The sequence below is a fragment of the Bidens hawaiensis genome, unplaced genomic scaffold (genome assembly GCF_021521415.1).
Source record: "Bidens hawaiensis isolate Kalapana, Puna unplaced genomic scaffold, B.hawaiensis_p1.1 tig00043196_1, whole genome shotgun sequence".
In the NCBI taxonomy this organism is placed as follows: Eukaryota; Viridiplantae; Streptophyta; class Magnoliopsida; order Asterales; family Asteraceae; genus Bidens; species Bidens hawaiensis.
In genome coordinates, this window is record NW_027497669.1 from 23,707 (window position 1) to 42,924 (window position 19,218).

Here is a 19,218-nt window from a genome sequence, read left to right on the forward strand (position 1 = left end):
TTCTTATAGTTCATATTTGGTTTATTGGAATTTAATAATCCAAACTTTGGCCTATTGGCCGATATTAATTCCAACTTAAGAAATTCCCTAGAATAATCCCAACTTTCACTCTATTGGCCTCCACTGAGCCTTTTGTTAACAGGAACTAACTCATTTAGTTTTAAGACAAAATATGTCATTTCTACAAATTGAGGGTGACAAACGAAAAATATGAATTAACTTACAAACTCAATGACACGGGCGCCACCACCACCGCGGTTGCCGCCACCGACACCGCGACCCTCGACACCGCCACCACTACAACCATCGCCGTCAACACCGTCACCACCACCACCACCACTGCAGCCTCCGCCACCGGTGGTGGGGGTGTAGGCAGTGGCGGAGGTTGCGGTGGTAGTGGCGGTGTCGACGGCGACGGTCATGATGGTGGCGGTGTCGAGGATCGCGGTGTCGGTGGCGGCAACCGCGGTAGTTGTGGCGGCAACTCAATTTGTAGAAATGACATATTTTGTCCTAAAACTAATTGAGTTAGATACTGTTAACAAAGGGCTCAGTGGAGGCCAATATAGTAAAAGTTGGAATTATTCTGGGAAATTTTTTAAGTTGGGATTAATATCAGCCAATAGGCCAAAGTTTGGATTATTAAAATCTAATAAACCTTCATATTTAGGATTTAACTGGAAACCGGCTTTAGTGAGAACCATTTACATGAGAACTGTTTAAGCTGGTTCTGAACTGAACCGAAACCGTTAAAATACGGTCCAACCCCGGCTCTTATTTTAGCATTTAACGGTTTCGATTCGGTTGTATTAGATGTTCAAATTTTTATTGCAATCAAAACAAAACTGCGTTCGTATGTGTGATATAGTCAATTGATGAACACGCTTTACGTTTAAGAATTAGACACAATGGTGATCACATGATTAAATAATTAATCTTTAAATACTATTAAAGCAATACAATGTGGACACATGGCCTTCTTCTAGGTTGTCCATATGTGCAATCCAGTCACCATATTTTCATTCTCATGTGCTCTAATATTATGCCATGTGTCATGTTGACCAAACACCAAAAAACTTATTTAAATCTTAATATTTTCCATAAAAATCATTTTAATCTCTCTCCCTTTCTCTCTCTCTCTCTCTCTCGACTTACTAACTCCACCATCCACCATCTTCTATATTCCAGTAATGTAGATCGGGATTAATCGTTTTCTGGTAAGGTTATATATTATACTCTAATGGCCAACAATGTTATTTGATTTTCCGGTAAGGTTTTCCGATATGGTTTTATATTTATTTTAATTGTTATATGATTTTGTAATAATCTCTTTAGGTTGTATATCAAAATCCAATATTGAATTGATATTTTGAAGTTATTACGGTTTTCCGGTAAGATTTTTGTTTTCCGTTTTTTTTGTATTTAATCTCTCTCTCTCTCTCTCTCTCTCTCTCTAAATCCACCATCCACCATCTTCTATATTCAGGTAATGTAGATCGAGATTAATCGTTTCCCGGTAAGGTTATATATTATACTTTAATGGCCAACAATGTTATATGATTTTCCAGCAAGGTTATATATCTTTTTCCGGCAACATCATATTTTCTTCCAGTTATTGTAGATCTAACCTTTTTATCTTTATTATCATTGTTAACTGATTTCTTTAAAATCAGTTTATGTTCTAAATCAAAAACGGCGATTAAGCTAATATTTCTACGTCTTTACGTTTTTCCGGTAAGTTTTTCGGTTCATGTGTTATACCTATAACAATGGTTGTTTTATATTTATTTGAAGTTTTTATATTTTTCCTGTATTTTTCTTTTACATGTTGTTCTTCTAGGTTCTACATAAAAAGTTTCATCCATGGACATTATCATTAGTCTTTTTCCGGTAAGGCCAATAATAAATTGTAAATCAGTGGTTTAAAATTCCATAACATGTAGCATTACCGCGATTAATTTTTTTATTTCTAAAACGATTACAATTTCGAATTTTAAATTCCAAATTTAAGTTAAATTTGAAACTTGTAAATGGTAAGTCAATATTCCATAACGTCTAAACTTACCATCATTACAATTTATTATTTTCTAAAACGATTTAATTTAAAAAGTTTAAATTTCCAAATTTAAATTAAAGTTGATTTTTTTATTTAATTGTTGGTCAAACGTTTAAGTTGGTAAGTTAAACGATTTGATTTAAAAAGTTTAAATTTCCAAACGATTTGATTTAAAAAGTTTTAATTTCCAAATTTAAATTAAAGTTGATTTTTTTATTTAATTGCTGGTCAAACATTTAAGTTGGTAAGTTAAACGATTTGATTTAAAAAGATTAAATTTCCAAATTTAAATTAAAGTTGATTTTTTTATTTAATTGCTGGTCAAACGTTTAAGTTGGTAAGTTAAACGATTTGATTTAAAAAGTTTAAATTTCCAAAAGATTTGATTTAAAAAGTTTAAATTTCCAAATTTAAATTAAAGTTGATTTTTTTTATTTAATTGCTGGTCAAACGTTTAAGTTGGTAAGTTAAACGATTTGATTTAAAAAGTTTAAATTTCCAAATTTAAATTAAAGTTGATTTTTTTATTTAATTGCTGGTCAAACGTTTAAGTTGGTAAGTTAAACGATTTGATTTAAAAAGTTTAAATTTCCAAATTTAAATTAAAGTTGATTTTTTTGTTTAATTGCTGGTCAAACGTTTAAGTTGGTCAGACAATTTTAAATTGTCTGGTCAAACATTAAAGTTGAATTTAACTTTTAGTTGAACTTTTTAAATGGCTGATTAAACAAACATTCATAATGTCTAAAATTACCATCACTAAAATTTATTATTTCTAAAACGATGTAATTTAAAATTTATAAATTTTCAAATTTAAATTAAACTTAAATTTTATGAATTACTATGTAAATATTTCATAACATGTAACATTACCACGATTAAAATTTATTATTTGTAAAACGAATATTAATATTTAATTTTCTCATTTCAGGTTATGTTCCTAACTTGATATAACTAATTTCATGGGTTGAAGATTTGTTGATAAGATATCTTATTTTTTGTTTAATATTAATTTATATTTTTGTTATTATTCATGTATTTATGTATTTTTCACTATTCATGTAATTTATTTGATTTTTATATAATCAATCATATATAGTTGTTGGTTTTGTCTATTTAATATATTTTAATCAGAACCGATGTATTAAAGAAAAATTTTATTTTTGTATCTTATATTTATCTATTTATTAATGATAATCTCTATAATTTATAATAATTATTATAATTTTAGTAATTTTGTGATGCGTGTGCGCGTGTAGTAGTAAATTATAAAATGATGGAATAATTTGCTTTTGCACAAGATCGTGTTTTAAATTTATAAAAGTGATTTCTACATAGACTAAACACACACAAAATAGGCAAGTGTACCTATCGTATATGTAGAATAGTATTGGTAAGAACCAAGTATCGATCCGTAGACACAAATGTTTCTAATAATAAATCGTTGTTTCACTTTAATCGGAAGTTTCATTCATTTTGGGGTTAATTTTTAAACTTTTTATGAAATGTAAATACTTAAATATAATATATAGGTGACCAAGACAAGAAATTCTAACCGAGTTGTTCAATTATGCGAAGGTTACTATCTAAGATCAAGAATCCACTCCATTTTAGCATTGATAATTAATATGTAGACATGTGATAAACTTACCGTAGCAATATATGATAGATAGCTCCTTATACCTTAATTGAGCATCTTTGGCACTAAGGAGATGATATGCGCATTTTAAAGTCCACCCTTTCCTAATGTCATACCATCTCAATGATGTCAATTTAAGTTGGCAAGTAGTTTCGTAAAGTAGAAAGATTAGGATTGACTTCAATTTCTCGAATACCAATTCTAACAACTTCGGGTGGTTGTAGTTCATCACACAACCTCCCCTTGGTTGATTTAAGTAGGTTATGATTACACATTCCGTTAACATATGGTTTCTTTAACTAATTTGATATCCTAAGCAAAGCCATTTTCGGATTACCAAGGTTTAGAAAAATACACCATAACTTATATCTCATTATTTCTAAGTACAATATAAGGATCCATGTTTCGATAATGTATCAAAGTATTTCTATCTTTCAAGAACATGAATCGATCATGAACGATTGCCAATAAGATTGACAACCACCAACTTTGAATTAGTAATTTAAGATGGTGAAACAGTTCTCATCAAAAGATAATTGTAATATAACCATGTACTTTACTATACTACATCACATGTCTTGATTAATTATCAAGTAAAACAAAGCTTCTTCATAGATTTTAAATGGTAAAAGATGTTTAGCTCATAATGAGCATGATGATAAACATTAAGGTGATTGATAATAACAAATACATGATTAAACTTGGAACAATCTAACCAAATGTAGATGAATCCTTCTTCTTAATGATGGTAATGATGGTTGATGATGCTGATTAGTGGTGATGACCTCTAAACCTTCAAACTCTTCAGTAGATCTTCAAAGTGAGTGTTAGTGTGTGTTTTTATAAGTGAAAACCGAAAAAAACTCTTTTCAAGGCACACTTGATGAATGCAACATGAGCCACTATTTATAGGCAATCTGGATGGTGAGGCACGGCCCCGTGCATGATAAGCACGGCCCCGTGTTCTTTTATGACATGTGCCAGATTTGTTTTGTCTTTTGTATGAGGTGGCAATGGCCCCGTGGTTAGCAGGCACGGCCTCGTGGTTTTTACTGACATGTGCCTAATTCTTCTTTGTCTTTTCTGCATTCCCGTCCACGGCCCCGTGCATGCTGAGCACGTGTAAGGCCCCGTTACCGGTAGCCCTACTTTCGTGTTGGATTTACTCATAACGCAGTTCTAAATATCAGAGTTAATTATAACATTCGCGGAATATAAAAGCTTTCATAAAACATTTCATAACAAAACACATCTTGTCTTAAAACGTCATCTTGTCTTTCAAATAAACAAAACATTAAACTTAAACGTCTTGAGTCTTCCGATGCCAGCCTCTTATTCAGTGCCACGTGTCTCCTCAAGCGAGCTGCCTCATCCTACTTACCTGCGTGCATACTAAAAGTCAGCTACGCTGAGTGAGTTCTAGTTAATCATACATTATACAATACACATAAACTTATATTCTTTCAATCATACTTTCATACTTTCTTTTGTTTTAACTTGCTTTCATATCTTACGTTATAAAGAGCATTACGCCCTACATTCCTCGAGTATTATTAGGGCTCGGTACCCTCCTTCCTCGAGTATTATTAGGGCTCGGTACCCTCCTTCCTCGAGTATTATTAGGGCTCGGTACCCTCTTTCCTCGAATATTAGTAGGGTTCGATTCCCTCTTCATTACCATACAACCATACATCATACCTCGAGTATTATTAGGGCCCGGTACCCTCTTCGTAACCATACAACCATACAACTATCCTTTCATTCTTTTATTAACTTTATCACATTCATACACATAAGCGTACATATCATACTTACCTTATACATAGCGTTACAACCTGGCAGTACGTGCAATATCCGAAGATCGTTCACGTACCATCAGGAAATCATTCATACATTTCACATCATTCATATAAGGCATACACTTATAACTTAGGATAAGTGTATTAACAAACATATCGAGTATACACACAGCCCCGAAAACATAACACAGAAGTGGGGCTAGAAACTCACCTGAATCCTGTTACGCTCTCCGTTAATAGTTATTCCCTTCTTGAGCTGTGCACGGCTAACTGTATAATATTTACACGTATCAATTAACTACTACTACTCATGTTGTATTTCTATCTTTATATGACCCACAACGAACGGGGGTCCGGGGGCAGCGCCCCTGGCAGCGGGGTCTAGGGGCGGCAGCCCCTAGCAGGGTCCAAGGGGCAGAGCCCCTGGCTGGGGTCAGCTTGGAAAAATTTTATTTCCATTAACTGTCTTAACACATTTTTCATTAGGTTTTTTATTTATTTTCTAATCGAACTTGACTTTAGGCGAAGTTAAACCTCAGGCGAACTTAGCTTTAGGCGAAGTTAAACCTTAGGCGAACTTAGCTTTAGGAGAAGTTAAACCTTAAGCGAACTTAGCTTTAGGCGAAGTTAAACCTTAAGCGAACTTAGCTTTAGGCGAAGTTAAACCTTAAGCGAACTTAACTCAGGCGAAGTTAATTAGTTAGGCGAACTTGCTTGCAAGCGAAGTTAAGCTTGCAGGCGAAGTTAAGCTTTGCAGGCGAAGTTATGGCTTTGCAGGCGAAGTTATGGTTTTGCAGGCGAAGTTGCCCAGTTCAGCACAGGTTTGGTTTTTATCAAGCATTTTGGCGATTTTAATACCCTTGTTATGGTTCGACATCACCCACTACGTTCCCTAACCGTTTTCGGTCGTATATATATCCCGTATATACTATAAAGGTTGGACCTTTAAGTAAAAACGTTCAATACTACGTGAACTTTAAAGGTCAAGAACATACCTTTAGCGCTCGTTCGATCTTGGTTAGCTTGTTTATGCACTCTAGATCTCGTGTAATAAGATCTAATACCAACTAACGTTTACTCTCTCTCGGATCTTGCTCGTTTATGGTGTGTGTGTGTGTGTTTGGAGTGTGTAGAGATTATGATGGAAATGAAATGAGGGTTTAGGGTTTTAGGTTGGTTTAGGGGATATTTATATCCCTTAAGCCCATGGACCTAAGGCCCATTCTCATTTAACCCATCTCAATTAATCTAAGTCCATGATCCGTTCTTTACTCGATATTAATTAATTAATAACGCGAAATCACTAAACGTAACTTTCTTTATTCAACATTATAAATTTTAGGATGTTACAGCACGGCCCCGTGCTTTTGTTCTCAGGTTTTGTCTTTTCTCGTGTCCGAAGCATGTGAGCGTGTTTCTTGAGGCATGGGGGCGTGTTTCTTTGTTTTCTTCTGTTTTTCTTCGTCTTTTTGCTTGTTTCTTCGTTTGGGGTTTGGTTTCACCTGAAATTACGTTTTATTATGATAAGTAGTCTGTTATGCTATGTTATTAGATAGAAATTGCAGTTTTTAGAGATTATTTGATGCCAAAAAGATGTATGTTTCTATGTTCATCATTTTGTTATTATTAATTTATTACATTTTCTAATTAGTTGTTACATCTTATTTTGACAGAAATAATAACATTTACTCCTTACCATTTTTATATTTCAATATATTTGACTTAAAACATTATTATTTTATTATATTGTAAGATACATTATATTTTTTATGTATAACCAATTACATTATATATGGAAAACCCAATAAATAAGTTATAAAGTTTTCATGAGTTTAATTACAAGATATTTAAACTTCTTTTAAATTCAGAAATTGACCAATATTTCAACAAATTTTTAAAGGTTTTAATACTCTCAATAATTTTAAACTCATTTCAAAATCTTTCCATATTTTTTTGAGGTTTTCAAATTAACCGAATTAATTTGACTTTCCTTATTTGTTAAAAAAACCGATTTAATAAGTTATAATTTAAGTATCCCATTAATACAATTTATTGAGTTTGACTATCCTTATTTTTTTAAATAACTAATAAGGATAGTTAAACTCAATAAAATGTATTAATGGTTTTAATACAATTTAATTAACATATTTAAACTCCTTTTAAATTCGGAATTTGACCAATCTTTCAACAAAGTTTTAAAGTTTTTAATACTCTCCATAATTTTAAACTCATTTCAAAATATTTTCATAATTTTTTGAAGTTTTCAAATTAACCGATTTGATTTTCATTTTTGTAATTATTTCTAAATTAATTAGTTATATTTTTTCACCTTTAATTATTTTCAAAGTCAACATAAATTTTTTTAATTTTTCCAAAGTTAATTGAAAATTCATTTATTGTAAAATGTTTTCAAGTTTTCCAATTTTAACAAAATATTAATGTCAGTGATTTAAAAGTTTGTTGCAAGATTGGTCAAAAATCAAACAAAATTTCATAATTTTTTAAAGTTGACTAATTCCAATTTTTTTTTATATTTTGTAACTATTTTGAAAATATTTCAAAACAATTTGTTTTAGAAGAGTACAAAATTTGTTAGGTATAAAATGACGGCCAAAAAAGGTTTTTATTGATATATCTTTTTGATTTAATGGTTTAAGTTAAAGATATTTTATGTTGTCATTTTACTTTGTTTGTTGTTGTATGTTATTTTGTTTAAATAAAAACAAAATTTTAATAAAAACAACTTTATTAATGTTCAAATGTTACTCATTATTAAATATGTTATTATGGTATATTTAATTGGATGCTATTGTTTTATTATATTTTTCAGGTGGTGAAACAAAATGAGTTTATTTTGATAGAATATTTGAAGAAGTTGATAGTGGTTTAATATGAAAATACATGTTTATGTGTTTTGTTGATGTTTTTTGGTTGTTCGATGTACATTAACTTATTGTAACTTTTAACTTTTAAGATCTAGATAATGTAAATGGTTAACGTTTTGGTCCGAAAGTTTGAAGAAGTATTGTGTTGTTTAAATTGTTGTTTAAATTTATTATGTTTGTTATGTTCAAATTAACTTCCTGTAATTTGGAAGTTTTAATATTAAGACAACGTAAATCTATTAGTTTTTTGTTGGTATGGTGATGCGTTAAGTGACAATATAAATGTATCAAGTTTTAATAGTTAAATAAATATTATGTTTGTTTAAATTGATGTTTAAGTTGATTATATTTAGTGACAAGTTATTTCATCCGCGTGTCACGCAGGCATATACCATTGTATCCCATTCAAGCCTTAAATAGTTTCAAAATCCGCCTACTTCTCTGTTTATTTTAGGAAATTTTTGTACTATCATATAGAAAATAAATCAACCACTAAAATGTGAAAAATATATAGTACCTCAAAAAAGATATTTAGTGTGATAGTTGTATTTTATAATTTAAAGCATATACATCCCTCTCATCATATTTTATCATATAATTTAACTAAAAATCACATTTTTCAATCTCTCTCTATATTTATTTTTGTCTTACTCGCAAATTGTATTATTACTTTTTTCGTATTTTACACTTACATAAATTTGATAGAGGATAGATGGTAGCTTTTTATATATGAAAAACACTATACTTTTTATAGCTTATGGCTAGAGAAGTGGGTATAAGTCGTTTAAAGAACTTTTTATATTATAAAGATAAGAAATATTTGATACATAGGTTGTGATTTGTGAATGCTCTTAGAGCATTCTCATTTTATTCTTTAAAATTATGTTAGGGAAGTTTGAAAATTATAATGTGAGGTTTTAGTGTAAATTATAGAGTGAAAAGAAAAAATGTAATGATTTTTTTGTAAAATTGGGGAAACAAAGTTTGCCCTTATTTATTTTTTAACATTTGTTTAACTGGTTGTGAGTATAAGAGAGATAAAATTGTAATGATAAAAGTATAAAAAAATATTATTTAATTGAATAAAAAAGAGAAATGTAGGGTTTTTTTATTGTAACAGAGATGATAATGTGAACATGTTAAGAATGCTCTTACATAGTTACATTGCATATTTCTTCCTTCTCTACGGCTTAACCACTCCCCGCCATCAAAATTCATGTTTTTTTTTCATTCTTTAACGGCCAAAATTCATGGTCTTTTAAGGGTTTTTATTTTCAAATTTAATAGTTGCTTTACGAAACATTGTTATAATCACCGGGATACAGAGCATGTTCGGTTCAACAGGGTTGGATCCCATTGATATGGATCGCGTAGGAACAAATGCTTTAAGCTGGTAATCCGGTTTTGCTATTAAACCGATACCGAGAAAAGTTTCCATTACAAAAATGTTTATTATATGTTTATATTAGTTGAAGTTATGACCTTTCATATATGCTGAGTTTGTTATTGATATCACATTGTTTAGTAAAAATTAATGTTGGTCATTGGTTAATAGTTTAAATTAATAAAATGTATTTTTTTATTATTTTATGCTATATTTGGAAGAGTAAATTATAAAGTAGTTAATATAGTTATTTCATGGACCATGGACCACTTCAACGTCGTTTTCATTTATATTCTACATAAATTGTGTTTTTATACTTATATAATACATATCACGCCTGTTATTGCATAAGATATTGTATTATTTACACGAACTTATGGTATAGTTTGAAATACCTGGTTAACTTTTCTTTTAGTTTAGAACTTTTAATTATATTTTTACATTATTACACAATTTTTTACAACGATTAAACTTAAGTCTTACATATTGGAAAGACAACATCTTCCAACATATTGTTTAATAATAAGTTGGACATGCTAACGGATTTAAGTTATATGTTTAAAAAAAGTATTTTTAATGTATGATATTATTATATTTTTTTAGCTCGTGTGCATAAATTTGAATTTATCACAGTAACTTTTAAGCATTCATTATTTTACTTTTATTTCTATGAGTTAATAACTTGAAAACTATTTGACAGAGATTAACGTTAAAAGAATATATTCATCATTTTGAACATATAATCCACAAAAGTTCTTGCTCGTCTTTTGATTAAAAATCATTCTTAATTTGTATTAGAATATAATTATGCAATAAGACAAGGATGTTTGGTATTTGTAAAACAACTTGAAGAAACCGATATACAAAACAAACGGAATTATTCAAAGCATGAAGTTGAATTCATTGACAATCATTGTTTGGTTTAGTTTCTAGGTGCTTTATAAACAGTCATGCTGTTTTAAATATAACCGGACGAATAATATATCGGTTTTGAAAATAATGTTTTTGAAATGTAACTTGAAAGGAGAAATACGATGAAAAGTTATATCATATGAATGTTCGAACGAATCTTAAAAAGATTATAGCTAACTAGTTTTTTTCTACCTGGCGCGTTGCTCTGGGGCAGCTGGCAAAACCCTAGTGTTGAAACAAGGCGTTGGTAAAACCCAAGCGTTATGATGGTGCGTCGACGCGAATTCTATCGGTATCGGTTATGTTTGTTACAACATAAACACCGTTGGTAAAATTTGAGCGTTAAAAACCAAAAATTAATTCGTCAAATTAACATACAAAAAGATTAAAATATAAAAATAGATATGAATCTAATCGATTCTGATTATGTTCGTTACAGTACTAGAGCTAACAAACAAACAAAATATATAAAAATTGAGGTGGACCAACGGCTAATGGGGTGGGTCGGTCGGTAAACTTGCACATTGGTAAGCCTAACCGTTGTTGCTCACGGACGTTGAGACTGTGAGTTTTCACGAATTATGTAGGCTCACGTCAGCTTCGTTATGGTACCAACACTAAAACAAAAAAATGGCGCCTGGTCGGTTTCTATTACCTTCGTTATGGTAAAACCCAACCATTGAGTCGGTAGGTCAACGGAAATTCGGTCAGTTTCAGTTATTTGCGTTATTGTACCTGAACTAAAACTAAAAATAAATCAAAAAAGATTATAAAAGTTGATGTGGACTAATTGGGTGGCGTCGGTTGATAAAAATCGAGTGTTGGTAGAACCCGACAATTGTCGATCATGAGCATTGAGACAACCATTCTACGCAAATTCGGTATGTTTTTGTTACGTTCGTTACGGTACCAAAACAAAAACAAATAAAATATAAAATTGGATTTCAGACGGTTTTGTTACGGTACTGAAACTAAAACAAAACACGGTGAATCTATGCGAATTTGGTTGGTTTATGTCACGTTGTTACGGTACCGGTATTTAAACAAAACAAAATTGACATTTAGTCGATTTCCGTTACGTTCGTTGCATATTAAAACTAAAAAAAAAAAGACAAATGTATTGTACTAATACGGTACCGCCAAGTGACTCAATGGACATGGCACCAAAACTCTTAGTTATTGCTATTAGTAATAGTAATGACCAAAATAATTGATAAGCACATTTCTTGAATTTTACTCACATACCTGTGTATAAGTGAATGTACATATTTTAGTACGAATTGTTTAGAAAATTCAAACTTCTGCATGTCTGTATCATGCAAACACGAGCGTTGGATCTTAAATGTCGAGATCATGCAAGCGAATTTTTTGATTCATCCCAAAATTTTATTTTTCTAAATACACTTCTAAGGTCTTTAGTCGAATAGTTGCCATCTAATATTCTCAATTGTGTCCATGTTGACCAACTTATTGTGAAACACCCCCCCCCCCCCCCAAAAAAAAAAAACAAAAAACAAACCAACAAACATTGTTTTTGTGTAATTTACCGAGTTTTACGTTAACCACGATGTTGTTAAGCGGTTTACTTACACACTAAAATAGCATCTGAAGAGGTATGTACCCGCCTCAACATCGAGCGGGGCGGGTCAACCCACAAGATATATACAAGACATTAGAAATCAAAGATATTATCAAGGCACAAAGCCAAAACTTATGCGCACAGCGCATATCGCATATGCTCAAGCATCACATGCTTGCACATATCACATATGCTCAAGCATCACATATGCTCACGCATCACATATGCTCATGCATCACATATGCTCGCGCGTATCACATCCTCACGCATCATATATGCTTATGCATATCACATCGTGCGTGGCGCATCCGCGCGCGGCGCATATCACATACTCGCGCATCATACATGCCCACCCATATCACAGTTGCGCATGGCGCAGCTGCGCGTGGGGCATCCGCGCGTGACGTGTATTACATGCTTGTGCGTATCACATCTGCGCATGCGCGTGAGAATAAAGAGAAGACCTCGCGCATCCTCAGGATGGGCGCATATCACACATACACATAATCAACCTCGTCCTTATCCAAATCAGGATTAGGGCAACCTTGATTGTGCACGTCAGACAACCTTCCAGAAGGCATCTTTTTAAGGAATAAGGATATGCTGTTGTTGACAGCTGCTAAATGAAAGGTGGACAGCTCGGCATGACTCATGGGTTACCACGTGATTATAACCAATGAAAAAGCACCAGGTGTCTCCAAGGACACGTGGCGCAAATCGATTGGAGGAGGCCAACAAAACCCTAATTTGGTCCCAGCTCAATCAGTGGAAACCCTAGCACTATAAATACAGCATCAACTCCACAAGGAAAGATATACAAAAACACAGTCACACAATCATACAGTATTCAGCTATTAAGCAATACTCTCCAGATTCCCTTACTCACACATTATTATCTTCTCCTACATATACTTATTCTCACGCCGGAGGGTTACCCCAAAGAGGACCCCTCTGTCCCTTTCTGAGGGGTAAGTTAACGGCGTTGTTCATTTTGTAGGTGGAAGAACACAGATCCAGAAGAACCATCGGTGAAATAGTACAATCAAAACCCGAGGAAAGTAGATCTGCTACCAGTGAGTAGATCCACGTTTCTTCATTGGCGCCATCCACTGTTACAAACGGCAATCAGATCTCATCAGATCTACATAAAAAAAATCAATCACCATGGTTTCTGGCATTCGTAACGCTGATCAAGCTCTGGAGGATATTGAACGTGAGGGTGTCAATGAGGGACAGCAGTTTCTGAGGGTGCCGCGTGATTCTACGCGCACCACCAGTAACCGTCCCTTCATCACAACCCCTCACGGCCAGACTGAAACTCCTCCAGACGATCTCACGTTACAAAATCTTGCCGGCGCGAAACTGAAAGGACCAATGGGTCCAGAAGAAGAAACAAATGATCCGAATGAATGGCTCATAAACGAGCAGCGGCGTCTAATGGAAAAGTACAATGAAATGGTCAAACAGAAAAAGCCAGCCGACCAAACACAAAGGCAAGCGTTTGATAAGCAGACTACCAAAAGGCCGCGCGCGCCGGAAGACGGACATTCTGTTCACACTGCACACACTGAGTTCAGTGATGAAGAAGTGCATAGCATGAGGAAGACGCGAGATACTCATGCAGGAGGCTCACAACTCCGCGCGCCTGTGAACATGGCGCCTGGAGCCAGAGCAGATCTGGATCTGCACATGCCGTACAGCCCGCCAGTGAGTGGGCAAGTGGACGTAACCACGCCGTACAGGCCGGCCATCTTAGTGAAGCACTCAAAATTTACTGAGCGCATCGCTAAGGCCCCCATCCAGCACAAGACCAAGATGCCAAGTGGTCTGGGCAAATATGATGGCACAACAGATCCAGATGACTTTTTGCAAGGTTTCTATAACACGGGAAACCTAGAGAGCTGGACGATGCCAACATGGTGTCACATGTTTGCCCGCTGCCTTACGGGCGCGACGCGTGTCTGGTTCGAGAGCTTGCCGACTGGGCAAATTGATGGGTTCGAGGAACTATTGGAAAAGTTCCAAGCCCACTTCGTACAGCAGCGCAGACACACGCGCGATCCTGATAACATCATGCACTGCGTGCGCAGGAATGATGAAACGATTGAGGACTACATCACTTGTTTCAATCAGGAGTCTCTGGCAATCGGGGGTATAACTGAGCAACTCCTGCGCGTGGCTTTTATACAAGGCGCGCGCAGTGATCAACTCCGCCGAGCTCTCGTAAGCAGAGATGGTATGCCCACCACTTGGGCAAAACTAATGGAAGCATCGCGAGTCTTCGCGAGAAATGAAAAACAGATTGCCCAAGATAGGGCAAGAGAAAGAGCGCATCAGGCTGAATCACCGCACAACAAAGAGAAGAGGGCCAAACAGAACTCTGTATGGTCCAGGTTGCAACCAACAAGTTTTTCTTCCGCAGAAAAGCAAACGCAACCAAGCTCACCCCAGCCCCAAAAAGATGTTCGTAATCGCGGGGAGGGTGACAAGAGGGAGGGCGGCAGAGATCCTAGCAGACCTCTGCCAAGAATATGGACTCCCCTCACTAAAACACCTTCACAGGTGTTAAGTACTGAGAATGTCCAATTCAAGCCCCCCAAGCAACTACACTACAAGGGACCGCAAAACAGTGGCAAATATTGTGAATTTCACAGGTCCCCGGGCCACAACACCGACGCATGCCATCATTTAAAGGATGCGATCGAGAAGGATGTAAAATCAGGCAGGCTGGCTCACTTGGTGAAAAACCCAAGAATAGAAGATGAGCAACCGGAAGGAGCCTCTGCCAGCAAGAAATACAAAAGAATCTGTGTGGCTGAGGGGGGACGACAAGGGCAGACGTCAAAAAAGAGAAGCGCGCAAATCCACGGAGATTGGCGCGAGCAGCAAGTTATCTTCCCAAGAATCAGTGGAGGCCCTTCAATCAGCAGCCCTCTCGTCATCACCACACACATTGCTCATTACGAAGTGTCAAAGGTCCTGGTGGACACTGGAAGCGAATCTGACATTATGTATGAGCAATGTTTCAGAAAGTTAGACCCGGCAGACCAAGCGCGGCTCGAGATGGTGAACGCACCAATCTGTGGTGTTTCAAATGAAATCATCCATCCCCTAGGTCAAATTCAGTTTGAACTAACTATGGGGGATGATGAGCACAAGCGAGCCGAAGTTGTCAACTTCTTGGTCTTGCCCACCACGTCATGCCACAATATGATCCTGGGTAGGGGAACGATTGCCCAATTTAATGCTATACCGTCGCCAGCGCACGGCGCATTGGGGTTCCCTACACCAACAGGCATAACATTTGTTTACCGCGATCATTTGTGCGCAGTGACAAGTACGCCGCGGGAAGGGAGAATGAAACTTCCAATGGCGGACAATGCGCCAGAGAAGTGGATTTTAAACCCAAAATTCCCAGAGCAAACGGTCACAATTGGCGCTACCATTTCAGACGAAACGAGATTGAGAATGAAAAGGTTGCTCACAAAATACACGTCGGTCTTCGCGTGGCAACACTCCGATATGACTGGGGTCCCGCGAGACTTGGCGCAACATTCTCTTAACACGTTCAAGTCGGTGGAGCCAATTGCTCAGAAAAAGAGAATCATGGGGGATGAAAAGGCGAAGGCCATGAATGAGCAAGTTGAGGACCTGTTGCGCGCAAACATCATCCGCCCGATCCGATACCAGACGTGGGTAGCCAATCCTGTGATGGTAAAGAAAAGCAACGGGTCATGGAGGATGTGTATTGACTTCAAGGACCTCAACAAAGCATGTCCGAAAGACTGTTACCCCCTCCCAAACATCGACGCAAAGGTGGACTCCGTGGCGCCATTCAAGCTCAAATGTTTCCTGGATGCCTACAAAGGCTATCACCAGATTCAAATGGCACCACAAGACGAAGACAAGACTGCCTTCAAAACCGACAAGGGTGTTTTTTGTTACACAAAAATGCCCTTTGGTTTAAAGAATGCGGGCGCCACTTATCAGAGATTTAGGGATTCGGTTTTCAGTGAACAAATCGGAAGAAATCTAGAAGTCTACGTTGATGATTTGGTGATCAAGAGCAGGGAGGAGAGACAAATGCTCAAAGACATCGAGGAAACTCTTCAGCGCTTAACGGAAGTCAACATGAAGCTCAACCCGAGCAAATGTACTTTCGGCGCGGAAGAGGGGAAATTTCTTGGTGTAATGGTCACTAAGGATGGTTTCAAGGTGAACCCTGAAAAGGTGGAAGCCATCCTTGACATGCCTTCACCATCCACCATGAAAGAGGTTCAGAAGCTGAATGATAGATTGGTGTCAATCAACAGGTTCCTAGCGAACCACGCCAGCAAATCTACTCCATTCGTTAACACTTTGAGGAACTGCTTGAAGAAGAGCCAATTCAAGTGGACGCCTGAGGCTGAGCAAGCTTTCAGTGAGATAAAAGAATGTCTCATAAAGCTGCCCGCGCTCACAGCTCCACTTCCTGGCGAAACCCTTACATTGTACTTGTCAGCTGGAGACCGCGCCATCGGCGCAGTATTATTGGTGGATCGCAAGGGGATCCAAACGCCAATATACTATGTGAGTCGGGTGCTGACAGACCCTGAGACGCGCTATTCCATCATGGAAAAGTTAGTTTTGTCACTAACACAAGCGTCGCGCAAGCTTCATAGATACTTCAATGGTCATCCTATTGAAGTTCTGACAGGTTACAACATCCAGCAAGTCTTGCGACGCCCCGCGTTCTCCGGAAGGCTGACAAAGTGGGCGCTGGAATTAGGTGAACACACGATCACCTATAAGCCCCGTCCAGCAATAAAGGGTCAAGTTTTAGCGGATTTCATCACGGAAATCCCAGAGGGAAAGATTGAAGAAGCTCAGCGCGAGGTAGACCCTCCGCGAGCAAATGATGAAGAAGATGTTTGGAGGCTATTCACTGATGGAGCCTCCAACAGCGAAGGGTCCGGCGCAGGCCTCAAACTGGTGGACCCTGATAATCATGAATATACTTATGCTATTAGGTTGGACTTCAAGAGTACCAACAATGAGGCTGAGTATGAAGCCCTGCTGGCTGGTCTGCGCATTGCGCGCAAGTTTGGAGTTAAAAGGCTAGAGGCCCATGTTGATTCTTACTTGGTAGCTGCACAGGTCAATGGCCTTTATGATGCCAAGGAGAACACCATGCCTCTATATCTAGAGCAGGCAAAAAAGCTCGTTGAGCAGTTTGACTTCTTCAAAATCATACACATCTCGCGCAGCGAAAACAAGTCCGCTGACGCGTTGAGTAAGATGGCATCAACTAATTTTGATCACTTTGGCAAAGATGTCAGGGTGGAAGTGATGAGCAACCCGTCAGTGCAAACGCAATCTGTCCTTGTAATTCATACAACCCCTTCATCCTGGATAACTCCAATAATGGAATTCCTGAATGAGGGGAAGTTACCGGACGATCGCGCACAGGCGAGAAAGATAAGACACAAGGCGCAGAACTATGAACTACTTGATGGTACATTATATCGACGCTCTTATCTTGGACCGCTCATGAAATGCCTGGATGCTGAAGAAGCAAGCTATGTGATTAGGGAGATTCACGAAGGAATCTGCGGAATACACGCTGGCCCGCGCATGGTGGTTGCCAAGGCAATAAGCTCAGGCTACTATTGGCCAGGCATGTACTTGGATGCGCTAAAAGAAATACAAAAATGCAAGGCATGTCAGAGCTACGCGCCAAACACCATGCGGCCAAAGAACAACTTGATTCCAGTGACCTCCGCATGGCCTTTCCACAAATGGGCCATTGATATTGTGGGGCCCCTGCCGCAAGCGCAAGGGCGAGTGAAATTTTTGGTAGTGGCGGTAGACTATTTCACAAAATGGGTTGAGGCCAAGCCACTAGCAAAAATCACAGCTGAGGCGATGAAGCAATTTATCTGGAGCCACATCATTTGCCGTTTTGGCCTTCCTATGGAAATTGTGAGCGACAATGGCAAACAATTCACTGACAAGAAGATATCCAGCTGGCTCAAAGAATTGCACATCAACCAAATCTTCACTTTGGTCTACCACCCTCAGGGGAATGGCCAAGTGGAGCGCGCGAATCAAAGTTTGTTAAATGGGCTGAAGAAAAGGTTGGAGGGAGAATCCCATTCTTGGGTCGAAGAGTTACCTAATGTCCTGTGGGCGCACAGGACATTAAGCAAAACTAGCAATGGCGAATCCCCGTTCAGCCTAACCTATGGGACAGAGGCTATGATCCCAGCAGAAATTGGACGCCCATCCCATAGGGTACTCATGATGAGCAAGACTGATAACGAGCGCGAAAGAAGATTGGACCTCAACTTGCTTGAAGGGCGCAGAGAAGCGGCTATCATCAATGAAGCCAAATACAAGAAAAAGCTGGAAAAATATTATAATCAGCGCGTTAAAGAATGCCACTTCAAGAAAAATGATTTTGTCCTTCGAAACAATGAAGCTAGCCGCGCAATACCCCCAGGAAAAATGTCCCCCAATTGGGAAGGACCTTATCAAATCTCAGAAGAATTGGGGAAAGGCGCGTACACTTTAAAAGATTTGAATGGAAAAAAGATACCGCGCGCGTGGAACGCAGCACAGCTTAGAAAATGCTTCATGTAAAAATTCAAATATGTAATCAAGGCTTTTAAGCCATCATGAATGATGATTCGCGCTATCTTTCAATATTTGTTCTATTACCTTTGCATACATGTTTCACACTTCCTTTATTAATTTGGAGCAATATGACAACACTATATTGACTTCAAAACAAAATAAAACGAAGTAAAACATACATGCGCGAGCCTTAGCTCAAACGCGTTAATGAGTCTTAACTCTAAAACGTCAGGGCTTAGCCCAAACCTGCGAGCCTTAGCTCAAACACGTTAACGAGTCTTAACTCTAAAAACGTCAGGGCCTTAGCCCAAAACAAAGAGCCTTAGCTCAAAACATTCACAAACATCCA

General features: G+C 36.9%; 1 protein-coding gene across 1 annotated transcript in view; it reads right to left on the reverse strand.

Annotated features, from left to right (window-relative positions):
• Positions 1 to 215: 215 nt before the first annotated feature.
• The window catches only part of LOC143594164 (uncharacterized), a 50,637-nt gene continuing 31,634 nt past the window's right edge, over positions 216 to 19,218 (reverse strand). The window contains exon 3 of the mRNA XM_077073544.1: positions 216 to 484. Within this exon, the coding sequence (XP_076929659.1) occupies positions 216 to 484 (269 nt within the window). The remainder of the gene's footprint in view (positions 485 to 19,218) is intronic.